General features: G+C 43.5%; 1 protein-coding gene and 1 pseudogene across 2 annotated transcripts in view; one reads left to right on the top strand and one right to left on the bottom strand.

The window, feature by feature from the left end:
- Positions 1 to 16,240, bottom strand: part of Igf2bp2 (insulin like growth factor 2 mRNA binding protein 2) — a 151,213-nt gene that overhangs the window by 6,997 nt on the left and 127,976 nt on the right. For both annotated transcript variants that reach the window (XM_005331018.5, XM_005331015.4), the window contains 2 exons: positions 4,028 to 4,096; positions 3,093 to 3,209 (listed from right to left, as the gene is read on the bottom strand). In XM_005331018.5, the coding sequence (XP_005331075.1) occupies positions 3,093 to 3,209; positions 4,028 to 4,096 (186 nt within the window). The remainder of the gene's footprint in view (positions 1 to 3,092; positions 3,210 to 4,027; positions 4,097 to 16,240) is intronic.
- LOC110598728 (uncharacterized) lies at positions 9,765 to 11,021 on the top strand (annotated as a pseudogene).

Here is a 16,240-nt window from a genome sequence, read left to right on the forward strand (position 1 = left end):
TGGGCCACTGAATCTGTCTCAGCCTCTCCAGGAAGGCCTCCACCCCCACAGTTGGTTTTGTTTCTCTTAGTAAACACTCCAAGCCAGGCTCCTCCTGTGGACAGACCCACATTCAAATATGCTCTGATCCCACTCTGCTCTAGGAGGAGGGACACATTTGAATCTCTGGCCTTGATTACTTTGTATGAAAATGAATGTGACACATAGGTGACCGACACTGAGCTTCTCGGGGACTGCCTTTAACTGTGGACAGCCTTTTCTTTCTTGACAGCGGCCTCGGCACATACACCAGACAGATCCAGGGGCAGGCCACACACAGGCTGGCCCTGGGACCCGAGGCAGGAAGCCCTGCCTCTACTTTGAGATCCACAGCTGGCATCAAATTGGGGTTTTATCTCAAAGGGTAAATGAGAGACCAGACCACAGCCACAGTGAGTCCCAGCTTCTACAGCACCCAAACTGAGAAGGGCCAACGGCTGATTAGTGATTCATGCTGATCATCTGTTATGGGGTCGCAGTTTGCTTCCTAGTGACTCGTGGCTGCTTTGCTCAGGTTCTGAAACTCCTGACAGCCCTACTTCCCAGCATTCACCAGCCCAGAACAGATATCTAGAAGCTGCATGTGTCCTCCAGCAGCGTCAGAATGGCATTCTATAGGCTCACTCCCTCTGGAGGGGCAGGAAGAAGGACTCTATCTTATGGCTGAAGGAGAGAGACCTAGAGATGTAACATGACTGAGGGGTTGGAACGAGGATCAGTAATCAGTGTTCTTGGCTAACACTGTCACCCACATTTTCTGGGGCATTCAGAAGCAGATGGGATGCTCTGCAGGTAAGGCAGGTGAAAGGAGCTAAACTCCTGCCTGTAGCCAGGGCATCTCCAAATCTCAGCTCAGCCCACTCCCCTCCCAGCATTCTACTCTTGTGGATGAGAGTGGAGTTCTCTCCCTGTCCCGGCAGCATCAAAAGTGGCCCCTGTTGCAGCCTCTGAAGGGGATCTGTGGAGCTAGTGATACCATTCATCTCACTCTGGAGCTGGATGTGTTTAGAGACCTTCTAAGATAAAGGAAACTAGCAAAAATCAGATTTTTAAACTTCAAAAATACTTGGCTTTCCTGGTTTTCTTTCCTTCTTTTTATGCTATGAAAAGAGGCAGGCCTGGGGGAAGGAGAAGGTTTTGACCCAGCATGTAAAACTGTCACCCAGTAGCCAGGCGTTTATTGTGCACTTCTGTAATCTCCACAACTAGGGAGCCTGAGGCAGAAAGATTGGGAGTCAGCAACTTAGTGAGACCCTGTCTCAAATAAAAAGGGATGGAGATGTAGCTCAGTGGTAGAGGACCTCTGGGTTCAACCCCAGTATAATATCCCCCCCCCCCCAAAAAATCATAAACCAAAAATACTGTTGCCCATCCTGACTTCTTCCTGGTGCAGCCCTTTTGTCTTTAGCACAGAGTCCATGAGCAAAGTGACACACCACCACTCAACTCTGCTTGGACATAGGACTGTAAAAATGCTGTGAGGTAAAGTCCAAGGAACTGATATCTCCCCCCACCCCCTCTCTCTCCACACACACTCTCTCTCTCTCATTATCCTAGAGGTCCTGCTGGGAATGATTCTGAAAGAGCAGTAGGGTTGCTGTAGGGGGAAGCACTGGACCAGGTATAGGATAACCTGAGCAAATCACATCCTTCATCTCTGTGGCCTTAGACAAGTCAGCAGAACTCTCTGGGCCTCATTCCTCATGTACAACAGTAAGTGGAGAGGTACTTCTATGGCTGACCCCAGTGGGCACTCTGTATTCCAGAGGTCAGTGGGGTTTGTATCTAAGCTCCAGTCCTGCCACTTAGGTGCCTTGACAAGCTGCTCTACTGTCCTCTCTTCTCAGCTGAATAAAGGAGGGAGTTGAAGAGATGATCCCTCAAGTCCCTTTAGTTGAGACTCTCATTCCAACCTCTGCATGGCACCTCAGACCAAGCACTGAACACAGGGAAAAGCCCTCAGGGTGCAGCCGGCCACTCATTGCTCCTCTATATTTTCCCCATCCTACCCAACGGGGTAACCAGCCCCTGCCTGTCAGCACCTGGGCCAAGATCTCATATGACAAGTTGCTGGAGACAGGCTCCTGCGAACCCCACCTCAGGGGTCTCATTTAGTTTGGATATGGGTCTACAACTACAGGTGAGAAAAAAGAGGCTTGAGAGGGGAACCACTTTACTAAGATAAAATCCCTTCCTGGTCTCACTGCAATCCTTATCCTGCGCTGCCCAGAACGTTTGTTTTTGTTTTCTCTCCAGCACACTTGCTGTGGGAGAAAATCCAGCTCTTCTTGGGGAGAAAGTGTAAGCATTCTTTCTCTCCAAGTCATGAGACTTCTTGTTCGGAATTCCGGGTTGTCTCATGGTAGCAAATTATTTTCCGTAACAACGGAAACTCTGTTTCCCAAAGTGTTTTCATGAGGCTTGGGACACGCTCAGCATTCTGCCCGTGAGTCAGAGCTGATAGCTGGGCTTGGAGCAGGACCAGGGTCGAATAATCCTTCCCTTTCAGCTTCTCTGATCACTCGGGCAGGCAGGATGTGGGTCTCTAACGGCAGCCATGGCTGTGCTCACAACTGTTTCCATGAACTAAGAAGCTAAGGGGCTCTCTGCTCAGTCCCAGCTTCATATCAGGTCATGTCATCAGCTTTTGTTTATCTATGATTTTATCATTGCTTTTTTAAGAGGTTTTTTTTTTTTCATTCTAATTATTTTCTCCTAGTTTAAAAGGTCCTTGAAGTGCAGACTAATAAAAGCACCAAGGCACTGATAGATGCTAAGCACTTATGTGTGCTGCCTTGAGTCTATTCCCTTAGCCTAGGAGCAACCTTCAACCTTTCTTTATCTTCTGGAGAGGAGAATGAAAATCCAAAGAGGATCGGGCTGGGTTGTAATAAAACATGTACTTTTTTTTTTTTTTCTAATTCCACTAAGAGGAAAGATGGGAGCAGATGGGAACAGTCTTTGAAGCAAATTTTCCAGATCCTGTGGGATTCTGTAAGAAGTTGCATGGAACTAGCACAAGGAGGGAGGGACATGGGGATAAGCAGCCTTACCTTGATGGAAGCTCCTGCAAATCGAGCCAGCTGTTTGATGTGTGCCCCTTTCTTCCCAATGATAGCACCCACAGCCTGGGTTGGGATGAAGAGATTCACAATCTCCTGCTCTGGATACTGGAAAGGCAAGAGAAGACAGAAGACATTCCAACAGGACACTCCCTCAGGCACTCAATAGTTACCAAGCACCTTCTGTGAGCCCCAAGGTGGGAAGGCCCTGCCGTCAAAAGAAAAGGCCAAAAGGACACACTAGGATCCTTCTGCGGCTCTGCAGCTGAGAATAGGACTGAACCCAGGCAGGATGACACTGAAGTCCATGTGCAAGCTCCTCCTGAGCATCTGAACTGGTTGTTTGTGAACGGCTGTCTGTTCACCTGGGTGAGTCTGATAGGTATTTCTTCTTTATCTTCACCCAAGAAATCAGAACAGTTATTAAAGGACAAGGTCCTGAGGCACTCTGTTAGGGGGCAATGAAAGCTGCCCAGACCGTTATGCAGCCAGGAGCAGCAATTTCACAAGGCAACTAAACCTTCCCCGACCAGGCTTCTTGGTGACGGCCCAGGAAAATAGGGAACTCACCCCTCCCGGGACCCTGAGGTAGAGAGAAGGCTCTTGGACAGGGTTGCCAGGGGTCCCAGATATAGGGATGTGAAGGAATGACAACCCCATTTGCTAGACTTTGGTCACAGGTCTTTGAAGCCTTTCATTAGCACAACACTGCCTCTTAATTGACCTCTGGACTGCTCACTGGTGGCAGGGTGTATGTGGAGGCACCAGCAGAGCCAGGCAGGTTGGTATGCTTATGCTCTGACACATGGCACTCCCAGATGGCCCAGAACCACAGCAGACAGCTCTTGGCCAGTCAATCAGGGGCCATATGGGTCAGCTCTAGGCACAGAAAGGGTGGCAGCTGGGCAGAACTGAGGGGCACTTACAGAGTGATGATGCGGGAACGGGCTGAACTGGTGATGGGGGTACAGGCTGGAGAAGTATCCGGAGTGTGTCTGCAGCATGAAGGAAATAATCATTCGGTGACAGGGTCCCCAAGGGACAGCCATGTTACTCATGCATGCAAGATTTCTCCCATGCAACCCAGGCTCTCTACATTATCAGCCAACCTCACAGTCATGTCCACACACCTGTCCATTTGTATCTTGGATTTCTCCTCCAATTTCCCTCCTTGGACCACTTAATATTTTGGCAAGATATTGTCTGGTCAGAGTGGCCCTCTGGGCTGAATATTTATCATTTTTCTTTTAAATGTTTTTTTTTTAGTTGTAGATGGACACAATACCTTTATTTTATTTACTTATTTTTATGTGATGCTGAGGATCGAATCCAGTTGCCTCATACATGCGAGGCAAGTACTCTACCACTGAGTCACAATCCCAGGCCCTAAATGTTTGTCATTTTTAAGCCAAGTCATGCTTTAGGTTTGGTAGGAACTTAGCATGGGACCATTCTCTCTCTGTCTCTGTCTCTCTCTCACACACACACACACACACACATACGCGACCTGCCTTTTGGGTAGACAGACAGGGCCAGTGGCTTCTATTTTCTGGGGAATTATGAGTTGTGGATTACAAGGAACAGAGAGTACTGGGACAATATCCAAGAGTTATTCAAACCAAGCAAATGTGTTCCTGGGAAGACAGATTAGTTAGCCCCATCAGAGAATTTTAGAAGGAACTGAGAGATTGAGAGCAGAGAGACTGTGAAAGGGGAAGAAGAAAGTGAATGAACAAATATGTTGTACATGGGAAGAGGGACGCAGGGAAAAGGAAGGAAGGTGTGGACAAAAGAAAACAGAGCTATTAGGAAAATCAAAGTTTTAAAAATAGTTGCTTTTTAATTGAAAACCTACTATATACCTAGTACCATGATAGATATTTTATATCTACTTATGAGGCCTCAATCTCCACAAAAGTCCTGTAAGACATTTACATGTCTGACTTTACATATTCTTTGGGCTGACCAAAGTCAGCAAAGTCTAGTCAACTATCCTCTATATAAGGCCAAGTAAACACTGGTTTTACCATACAATAAATGAGGTGACTACCTCTGAGCACCATGGCCCAGCTGCCCCGAACAACAGCCCCCCAGGAAGAAAGTTCCCATAATGTCAGACATGGATGGGAGCTAGGATTAGGAAACCTAGCTTCATTCAGGGGTCCCTGAGCAAATTTCATGGTGATGTGCACGTACTTACTCTCCTTAATTTCCATCTGGACTCAGCTCCCAATTACAACTTCACCTCATGACTCCTTAAAGACAAAATGAAACTTTTTTCTGATCCTCCTGCCTCAGCCTCCCAAGTATCTGGAGTTACAGGTGTGTGACACCTATGATTAAAGGTGTCCTCCTTTGGAGCTCAGAGAGAGAAGGCAAAGATGCAGGCATCATGAGGTGCTGCTTCCAAGGTGCCAAGGTGCCAGCGGCACCTGCGGCATCACGGCTCTTAACGCAAGCCTTGCTCTGACTTGAAAGAGGCTGCAGTGCTGCCTCCTGGCCACAAGAGAGTGCTACAAGACCAGCAGTCCAGGAAACCTTGTGTTCGGAAAGAAGATGGGTGAAGAAGTTTGCCGCTTTCTTGAGGATTCCCTGGGAAACACACAAGTTCCAGACCCTTCTCTGTGTAGGTTCTTGTCCAGGGAAAGAGTTCCTTCAGCTTTCTGCCCAAACAAAGCTCTATCTTCTGTCCTTCTCTCATCTACAGTGTTGTTTCTTCAGCTTTCATAGCAGAAATAATTATTTTGAATTGTAATCTGCTTTTTCCTTCCCAAACCTGTGTGAGGCCAATAGATGAGCCACAGAGTGTCTCCTATTCTGTGTTCAAATGCTTCTCTAACATAAACACTATCAAATTTAGACCTACCACTTGGGGGAAGGAAAGATTTTTGTTTTGTTTTGTTTTGGTGTTTTTTTAATTAGCTGTAAAAGGATAAGAAGGACAAATTCCCTTTTATTTATGAGTCACAGCTGCAAGACTGTCATAAGGAAAGAATCCTGAGCTCAGCAATCAGGCGCTCCTCTCTAGCTGAGGCTGACATTGGCCCCTGTGTACACAAGACGGTTTTTAGAGTCAGAAGTCCTGGGTCTGAATCACTAGTTCTACAAGTTGGGATGACTTATTAAACTTTTCTGAAGCTCATCCGTAAATCAATTACATTTTATTTTTTTCTAGTTCTGGTGACTGAACCAGGGTCTTGCACATGCTAAGCAAGTGCTCTACCACTGAGCTATATCTTCAGCCCAATTACAAATAATATTTAGAACCGGGCGCGGTGGCGCACTCCTGTAATCCTAGTGGCTCAGGAGGCAGAGGCAGGAGGATTGTGGTTTCAGAGCCAGCCTCAGCAATTTAGTGAGGCACTAAGCAACTCAGTGAGACCCTATCAGCAAAATAGAATAGACAATATGATTAATGTATGTACATTCCATGTATGTATTATATATCAAAATGCATTCTACTGTCATGTCTGACTAAAAAATAAATAAATAAAAATTAAAAAAAAAGATTACAATATAGGGCTAGGGATGTGGCTCAGTGGTCATGTGCCCCTGAGTAAGTTCAATCCCTGGTAACCCCCAACCCCCGCAAAAAAAATAAATAATATTTAGATTTCTGTATTATTGTGGGGGTTCATGCAACTGTTTATTCATTTACTCAAAAACGGAATAACTACAATGTAGGAGGCACAGTTCTAGGTGCTAGAGACACAGTTAAAACACAATTTTAACTGAATTATGTTCTACTGGGGAGGCAAACATAAAAGATACCTTCAGACAGACAGAGAACAAAATGAGAACAGGCAGCTGGGGAGCTGAGGGTGGAATGGTGACTCTAGCTGTCTGGTGAATAAAGTTCTTGGAACTTTTTGGTAGATGAGATGGAGCCTTATGCAAAGTCCTGGGGAGGGAGCTGGGGGTGTGGCTCAGTGATAATTGCTTCCTTAGTAGCCTGAGGTCCTGGGTTTGATGCCCAACACACACATAAAAAAGTCCTGGGGCAGGAACTTACTGAGCAGGATTCTTAGAGGTCTAGAGCCAGGGCAGCAATAGCTTGTTTGAAAACCAGAAAGAAGTAGGTGAAAACAGGAAAATTCAGTAAGATGTGAGGGGGAGGCAGGCAACATGAGATCACTCAGGGCCTTGTGGACCTCATCTAGATATGGATTTGACCCCGAGTACAATGGATGCTCCCAAAGGGTGTTGCGTGGCCTCCAATGGGGCCATGGGAATGAAAGAATCTATTACCAGACATGCATGGGCTGCATTCACAAGTGTATTTGTCTATAATGAAATGCACATCTTCTCAGAGCCCACTTTCTATTTTCCATCTACCCAAGCCTATGCAGAATCTAGCCTCAAGTGAAAGGGGGGTTTTAAACATGCTTCCTTATGATGATCAGAAAGTCACCTGTCATCAACTTGAAGAAAGCAGGTTGCAGTCATCCAACATCTAGCCCAAGGCCTCCGTGGACTTGGCAGTAGATCAGGAATCTGACCCAGTGGTACAGCTGGACTCACTGTCTCAGTAATTGTATATGAGAGAAACTATATTTTTGAGTGTGTATAGAGCAGGGAAAGGTGATGTTCTGGAGAAGGTGCCTGGCCCCAGTGTGCCCCACACTTGCCAACCAAGGGACAGTGGCAGGGGGTCATTATCAAGCTCATTTCAGGCTCTGTCTGCTTTTCCTCTGACTTTAACTATGTTGGGGTGGGGAGTGGGGTGGTGGGTAAAGTATGTATCAGACAAATTTATGAAATTCAAGGGAGTTATCACCTATTGGGCTTAGTTTCCTGGCAGAACTGCAGGGTCTAAGGTACAGGTTAGACCAGCTGATACATGATACAGGAAAAGTGAAGAGTTGGGGAAGGGACAGTGCAGAGGGCAAGGGCTTCTGCAAAGATGAGAGGTGTTCCACCTGGGAAAGAGAGACCGAGGCCTGGGGAAGGACTTGGCTAGAGGAGATGTCATGAACACGACGTTCCAAGATTGGGAGGGTGAACTTTCTATCCCCCACTGTCAAAGTGCTGTTCATGGTAGCTTTTATCCACCACTGTGTGTTCTCTTAAGACAACCTCAGAAACTGGTGGGATAACCAGAGAGTAGAAGCAAGATTTGAACACAGATCTCTGAGTCTGACTGTGGTCCAAGATCTTCATTACACCCGATACTGTGCACATCTAGAACATTCTCAACTCACTGGATCAGGTGGCGCTGGGGGAGCATGTTATGAAAGAGCTCCCCTATGTATTCATTAATATGCCCTCTGTTGAGTTTATTTAAACCTAAGAAGAGACAATTCATTAGACATATATAGACAGCAGTGAATTAATGCAGGGAAGAGGGAGAGCTTTTTGTTTTGATCCTAGTGAGACTCAAGATGCTAGCACTTTGGAAAATCATGAGCCCCCTGCCATGAGAGAAAAGACCAGTTGGAGAATTATAGTGATGGTTGGTTAAGTTAGAAACTCAAGAGAGGACAGACACATAGAAAGTGTATGTTGTTGAAAGCCCATGAACACCTCAGAAGCTTAACCTGCACAAAACAAGAACAGAGAGCGGGGATCGGATGACAAGAAGAGTGAGGTTTACTCTCCATAAAGTGGGAACTCCAGGAGGAGAAAACAGAGGGATGGAGAAAAAGTGATACTAAAGTTAATTACTGCAGAGAAGGAAACAATTTTCCTGAGCCAAAGAAAAACTTGAATCTTCAGATCAGAATGCTCATTTTCGGATTTCTGAATTCCAGAGGGAAAAGCAAAATACTATAAAAGGTTAGAACTTACAAGGGAAAAAGTTATCTACAAAAGAATCAGGCTGTAGCACATTTATCTGAACAACTTAATGCCAACAGTAATGTTTTCAGAGTTCTAAAGGAACAAGCGCCCCAGCATTTCTAGACACTCAGCCGAACTTTCATTCATGTTGAAGGAAAAAGAAAGGTATTTTCAGATATAGGAAGGCTTGGAAATTCTATTACTTTAATGCTATTCCCTAAAAATAAAGTTGTTTGATGAAGTGTGCCAGCCAAACAACAACAAAATTCAAATAAATTACTCAAAAACTGGAAGAATATAGGATATAGGAAATTGTCCATGATGACCAAAGAAATGAATAAAAGTTTAGTTAATTCTAAATAACTGAGGATTATGAGACTGTGTGTATATTAAGAAAGCAAGCTTAATAAACTGGACTAAAATAACAGATTGCTTCTAGAATAGTATGACTGAAACACATTTAAAAGTCTGTTAAATTAAGAATTTGACTTTAAAATTTTAAGAAGTGTGGACTACTCTCAAAGTTTAATACCATATAGATAAAAATTTTTAGGAGAGATGAGTCACTTGTTACAAGCTGTTAATACAGCCTTGAGCCCATTTCAGAGCATGCTTTCCAAAGGCCTATTATCCCCCCCCACCCCCCCAATTGGTCACACATGAGCAAGGCCACAGAAATCAAAATGCTACATTATTTGAGTACCAAAGAATACAGGAGGCCTTGTGGAGCGGGAGGACCGGGTGCATCTTCTAGTGGAGGGGCTACCCACCATCAACCCATCTTGGTGGTTTCTCCAGGTGTCCTGCTGCCTCACTTCCTGACTTTTCCTCCTTATTTTGCAGAGGGGTACCTCCTGACCCTCTTGCTCTTCTCTGTCTTGGGTGATGGCTCAGAGAATGCAGGCGCTCACCCAGATGGGCCAGGGAAATTGCTACAACATGTACACTGAGCTTCTGGTCGTTTCTCAGCACTTTAAGCAAAACCCCAACAAGCGTATAATCACCAGGATCCTGCAGGTTTATGACCACTGGACCCCTGCTCTGTCCTTGAATTCTAGAGGACTAGTGCTGCAGAATGACCTAACCCATGACACAATCTTTAACTACCACAGCAAGATGCTGCTCTCCTGGCTGCTGAAGTCCTGGCGCCAGCACTGGGAATCCTTCCTGACCTATGAGGCCACTGAACTGCTCTTCTGTATCTGGACCAACATGGAGGAGGGTATCCAGACGGTGCACGAGCTGGCATGCTCAACTGGATCTACTGCAAGCCACCCTCACCACCCTCCCCTCCTGTGCCCTAGTAAGCAGCACCAGAGGACATGCTCTGCACCCAGCACCTGTACCTGTTGACAGCAGCACCCTCTGAGCTGTGGGTCTCGTTGGTCAGACTGCTGGCATGACAGTGCTAAGGGCCATGATGGAAATCTCGACCATCACCAATGTGGAATTGCTCTGGCACCAGAGCAGGCCAAACAGTGCCAAGCTCTTGTGGGGACCCAACCCTTCACATAAGTACCCCATGGACTGGCTGATCAACCATGGGTGCCCAGGGAGAGGGTGGGTAAGCAGCTGAACAAGGTCCTCCTGGAGCTGTACCTCCAAAGGGCCAAGCACAGCTGCAGCCAACCAGTCTATGAGCCGGGAGAGGAGCATCCTCTCCATCCCCTTACTCTGACCAAGCCAGTGGGGAGGAGCCGTTCATGCACCATGACCAGCTCCCTTCATCTGATGGGGGATACCCAGTGTTCCCGGTGGCTGGGTGGAAGGCCAGACCCCAGAAGAGCTGCTTTTACCTAGAGTCCAGGGGAGGTGAGCAGGAGCCTGGGGATACTATGGTGGAGACAGATCCCTTGGTCTGTGCCTTCCTCATGTATCTCAAGCACTCTTACATGATGTTCAGGGACCCCAGAAGAAAGGGGTGTCTTTGTCCCTGGTTACTCCTGTGGACAACACTGACCAGGGTTGTGAAGGGGGTGAGGCACAAAGGCAGCCACTTGCCCATGTGAATCCACGAGTAGGTTGTGCCATCAGTTAATCTCAGCCTGGCAGCAGGGCTTTTGGGCACAGCAGTGAACCCAGCCCTCTGCATGTGGCCCCCAAAGCACTACGGGCCAAGGGGAAAGCCCCACGGTCCACAATGCAGACATCTGAAGGTTTTACATTTTTTTAAAAATATATTTTTTAGTTGTATTTTATTTGTTTATTTTTACGTGGTGCTGAGGATTGAACCCAGCGCCTTGCCAGTGCTAGGTGAGTGCTCTGCTGCTGAGCTACAACCTCAGCCTTCTTTTATTTATTTATTTATTAATTTTTTTTTAAGAGAGAGAGAGAGAATTTTAATATTTATTTTTTAGTTTTTGGCGGACACATCTTTGTTTGTATGTGGTGCTAAGGATCGAACCCAGGCCGACGACGCATGCCAGGCGAGCACGCTACCGCTTGAGCCACATCTCCAGCCCCTCAGCCTTCTTTTAAAGGTTTTTTTTATAGGCAATATTTTTACTTAATATTTTATCTTAAGCATATGTAACACTTTAGTGAAGGTCATTACCCTTGATAATGGTTCCCTCTTAAGGTCCTGTTTTTCTTTAACTTTCTTGTAATGCTTCCCTTTTAAGGTGTGCTTTGCTGAGTGCCCACCAGGGAGAGGCTAGCTGCTCCTCCAGGTGGGCCTGGTTTCTCTTATCTGTACATGTGGCCTCAGGCCTGTATCAGAGGTTGGGTTTGGGGGGGATCTGAACCAGAACTGCAGCTTTGGAGACAGACAATCTAGTGGTTCTGCTTTCACAGGCACCCATTGCATGGCAGATTCGTTAAAAAAGAAGAATACAGGAAATGATTGTAAGATAATAAAAAGGAAACTGTTATACTTAATTACTTATAAATTTAAAAAGTAAAAAAATCCCTCGTAAATCTTAAGAAAAAAAGAGAAAAATACAAATCTGTGGTGTTAAGAATTGGCTTCACACTTCTACCCCTGAGCTCACCCTGAACCCCAAAATGAATATTTTTATAAAAGTCCACAAAATCAAGCCAACACTTGTAAGAAACTAAAACGATTATATTTCTCCAAACAAAAGTTGGTAGGCCCAGACATTTTACGAATGGGATTTATCAAACCTTCAAGGACTAGAAAATTCCTTCATATTCTTTCATTTTCTCAAATAGTAAATGTTGGCCATCTTTCCAATTCATTCTCTGAGGCAAAAACAAAACAAAACAAAAAAACCAAACAAACAAGCTTGCTGTTAAGATTGTCAAAGATGATTTAGAACTATGGGAACTGCTGTGTAGACCAAGAATTCATGGATGAAGTGGGATATGGTCCAGAACATGAGTGTGGCTCTTCAGTTAGAATAATAAGATGGTAGATTACTCAATAAATGATTTGAGGAAATTAGCTCTCCAACTGGAAAAAAATTAGTTTGATCTCTATCTCAAAGTATAAGTCCAGATAAATTCCCCATGAATTACAGATACAAACAACCATCTTCCTAACCCAACTAACAATTACTATAAGGACACAATATTTTTACAATCTTGGATAGATTTCTTCCATTGCATGACATCAAAGGCCAGAAGCCCATAAAGAAAAACAATACAGATTTAGCCATCTTAACTTAAAAATTTCTCCATGAATTCTGTTGGTGAAAGATCTTAAGAGACTTTACTTTCAGATATAATCACATGCTTGTGCAAAGACTTATGCATGTATAAAGATATTTCTTTTTTTGAAATGTCAGTTTTTTAATATCTTATAATTTATTTATTTTTATGTGGTACTCAGTATCAAACCCAGTGCCATACACGTGTTAGGCAAGTGCTACCACTGAGCTACAAGCCAGGCCCACACAATATTACTTTGGACATTGCTAGCAATAGCAAAAACCTGGAATCAACTCAAACATCTAAAAATAGTGTACTATTTAGAAAAGTCATAGTAAATTCATACAATGGAATATCACACAGCCACTAAAGAAAATTAGGTGTAGCTGTGAAAAGATGCCCCAAAGTAAAAAACAAAACTTTGTTGTGCATGGTGTATGGCATGATTTCATTTGCATTTTTAAAATATGACTATATATATACTGAGAAAAAAATTTTAAAAAAATGGGTAAACATAACAGTATTACACTTCTGGGGAATAGGTATAGATGAAATTTGGGTAAAAGAAGGAAGGCCACTGGGTATGGTGATGTACTCTTATAATCCCAGCAACTCAAGAGGCTGAGGGAGGAGGATCACAAATTTGAGGCCAGTTTCAGCAACTTAGCAAGATCCTGTCTCAAAACAAAAAGTAAAAAGGGCTGGGGATGTAGCTGAGTGGTAAAAGCACCCCTGGGTTCAATCCCTAGTTAAAAAAAAAAAAAAAAGGCCAAAGGGAAACTATTTTACTTCATATAATAGTTTCTTTACAATATAATTTTTAAAAATTATATGTACAAGACATAATAAGAAATGACAAGGTGATGGAAAATAGTTATGACAATGGCTTAACAGCTTTAATATACAATGAGTTGTTATAAATCATTAAGATAAAAAAAGATGCCAGTTGCAGTGATGCATGCCTGTAATCCCAGGGACTCAGGAGGTTGATACAGGAGAATGAAAGGCAGCCTCAGCAACTTAGTGAGACACTGTCTCAAAATAAAAAGGGCTGGGAATGTGGCTCAGTGGATAAGCACCCCTGGGTTCAATCCCTGAGATCAAGAAAACAGCCAAGATGTATATGCAAGTTTTCTAATAGAGAAAATTTGAAATATGACTAATATATATATTCATATTACACATGGAAAATACTGGATATCTTTAGACTAAGAAAAACTTGTACTTTCTGTATTTCTGTATTGCTTATTAAATACTATGCATGGGTCACTTTTATTAAAAAACAGTAAAAAATGATAGTTATCATTACATACACAAATTCATGAAAAACTCCAGAGTTTAGAGACAAATGCATGTGTGTATGATTCAGCTATAAGGAGGTGCACACAAACTTCTTGACCTTTGGATGTTAAGAGCAAAAGTGCAGGATTTGTGCTGTATGAGAGCAACCAAAAAGAATCTTTCTTTGAAATCTGAATGCCTATGTGACAGGAAAGCAACATTGTAAGTACATAAAGTATTCTTACCACCCTCCCCTCCCCTGTCCTCAGGAGATCTAGGCCCACAGGAAAGCTCAGAAGCCAGTAGGGTGAACTCTCCAGATGTGGCTCTGGGGGCCTGTACGGGGTCTTGCAGAGGTGCTTTTACACCCTAGCTCTGCAATCTGCAGCTGCACGAGGGTGATATCTCGGGGTGATGTCCGTAGAAGCCAGAATATCTCAAAGTCGGGGCAACTGTGCACTCTACATTAGAATCTTCTTGATCCACAGAACCATGGTCAGAACTACATGACTTTTAGCTTAAAAAGCAAATCTTATTTAAAAACATCTTATGAAGAATAGGAACTACATATATTAGCAAAATGGTTACTCTACTATTTTAGTAAAAATTTCAGATGTGGAGGAAGCTCTTCAGCTGGGAAAATGTAGTTTAGATTTTAGAAAACATTTTGCTATCACATGAAAACTTGTCTTGTTTTAGTTCAGGGGTCCACAAACTTTTTCTGTTAAGAGCCAAATAATAAAAATTTTAGGCTTTGCAGCATATGGTCTCTATTGCATGTACTCATCTCTGCCTGATAGTAAATGGACAATATGAAAATAAGTGCCCATGGCTGTGCCCCCCCCCCAATTTTTATTTATAAAAATAAATGATGGTACTCAGGAGGCTGAGGCAGAAGGATTGCAAGTTCAAGGCCAGAATGGGCAACTTAGTAGGACCCTGTCTCAAAGATAAAATAAAAAGGGATGGGGATGTAATACAAGGGTGGAGTACTTGCCTAGCATGTGTGAGGCCCTGGGTTCAACTCCCAGTACCATGCCCCCAAACAAAACAAAACAACAAACAATAAAAAGCAATTTACAAAATGATTACAATATAAATGATGGGGGCTGGGATTGTAGCTTAGTGGTAGAGTGCTTGTCTAGCACAGGTAAGGCACTGGGGTCGATCCTCAGCACCATATAAAAAATAAACAATAAAAAAAAATAATAGGGGGTGGGGTTGTGGCTCAGTGGTAGAGTGAATGTCTGGCATGTGTGAGGCACTGTGTTTTATCCTCAGCACACATAAAAATAATAAATGAAACAAAGGAATTGTGTCCATCTACAACATATATATATATATATATATATATATTTTTTTTTTTAAATAAACAAAGATTGAATTCTTAAAAAAAAAAAAAAAAAAAGGAAATGATGGACCAGATCTACCCCTCAGGCTATACAATGGAGACCCCCATTTTAGATTACCAACTTGAGAATGGTCTATTTTATTATGCTTCCCCTGCCTCTCCTTGGTAGGTTGTGAGAGTGGTCTGACTTGAGGTTATCTTCTATGGGGCCCTGTGTTCAGCCTCCCTCTCAAGAAATGAGATATGTCTTAATGCCTTTTCCCTGTACTGAGCTGGGTCATTCTCCAATCTGACAGCAAAGGTACTGGGACACATACCTCTTATGCTATCTCACTGTTTGGAGCTGCCAAGTGAGCAGCCACAGCCTTTCCCTTCATAGGCTCTGCTTTTATCAAACCTACACACAAAACTTAGTGTTGATTGAGCTGCATCCTTTAGTGTCAGGGAAGATGAATGAAACTAAAGAGATGATATGGACTTATTCAGAAAAACCCCAGAGGAGCTTCTATGACAAGGCTGCAGGAGACGTGTACGTGAGAGAGGATGTAGTGCCAGCTCACATCTGTATTTTGTTGGCACAGCAACGTGGAGGGTTCCTCCTGTATCTCCACAGGGGAGCAGAACAGCCACTGAGAACTCACACAAGGCAATGCCCACACCAGAAGCCACCTCTCAAAAGAAAGCAATGCTCACTCACCTACCTGATTCTTTTCACTTAAACGGCATAAACATTGGGTGAAAGAAAGTTCGCTTTTAAAAATAAGCAATATGTATAGAGAAGAATCAGAAATGAAAGGAAGAGCTGTCAAGTGTCTGAAATCCCAATTTGGTAGTGTATTGATCTTGAATAATGCTTGTGAAGGAGAACAACAAGTAGAAATATACCTTTCACATTTTTTTCTTTTGTTGTAAATTATAACTCAAACAATAAATATTTATGGAGAACATACTAAATACCAGGCATTTTTCTGTTTAGACACAAACACTATTTTTTTAAAAAAAACTGCCTATTAAAATGTAATGCATCTAAATTGTAAACATATAGGAAATCTATCTATCTATTATCTATCTATCATCTATCTATCTATAATGAATCACCCAGGTATCCTCACATTGTAAT

Source organism: Ictidomys tridecemlineatus, chromosome 3 (assembly GCF_052094955.1).
Source record: "Ictidomys tridecemlineatus isolate mIctTri1 chromosome 3, mIctTri1.hap1, whole genome shotgun sequence".
In the NCBI taxonomy this organism is placed as follows: Eukaryota; Metazoa; Chordata; class Mammalia; order Rodentia; family Sciuridae; genus Ictidomys; species Ictidomys tridecemlineatus.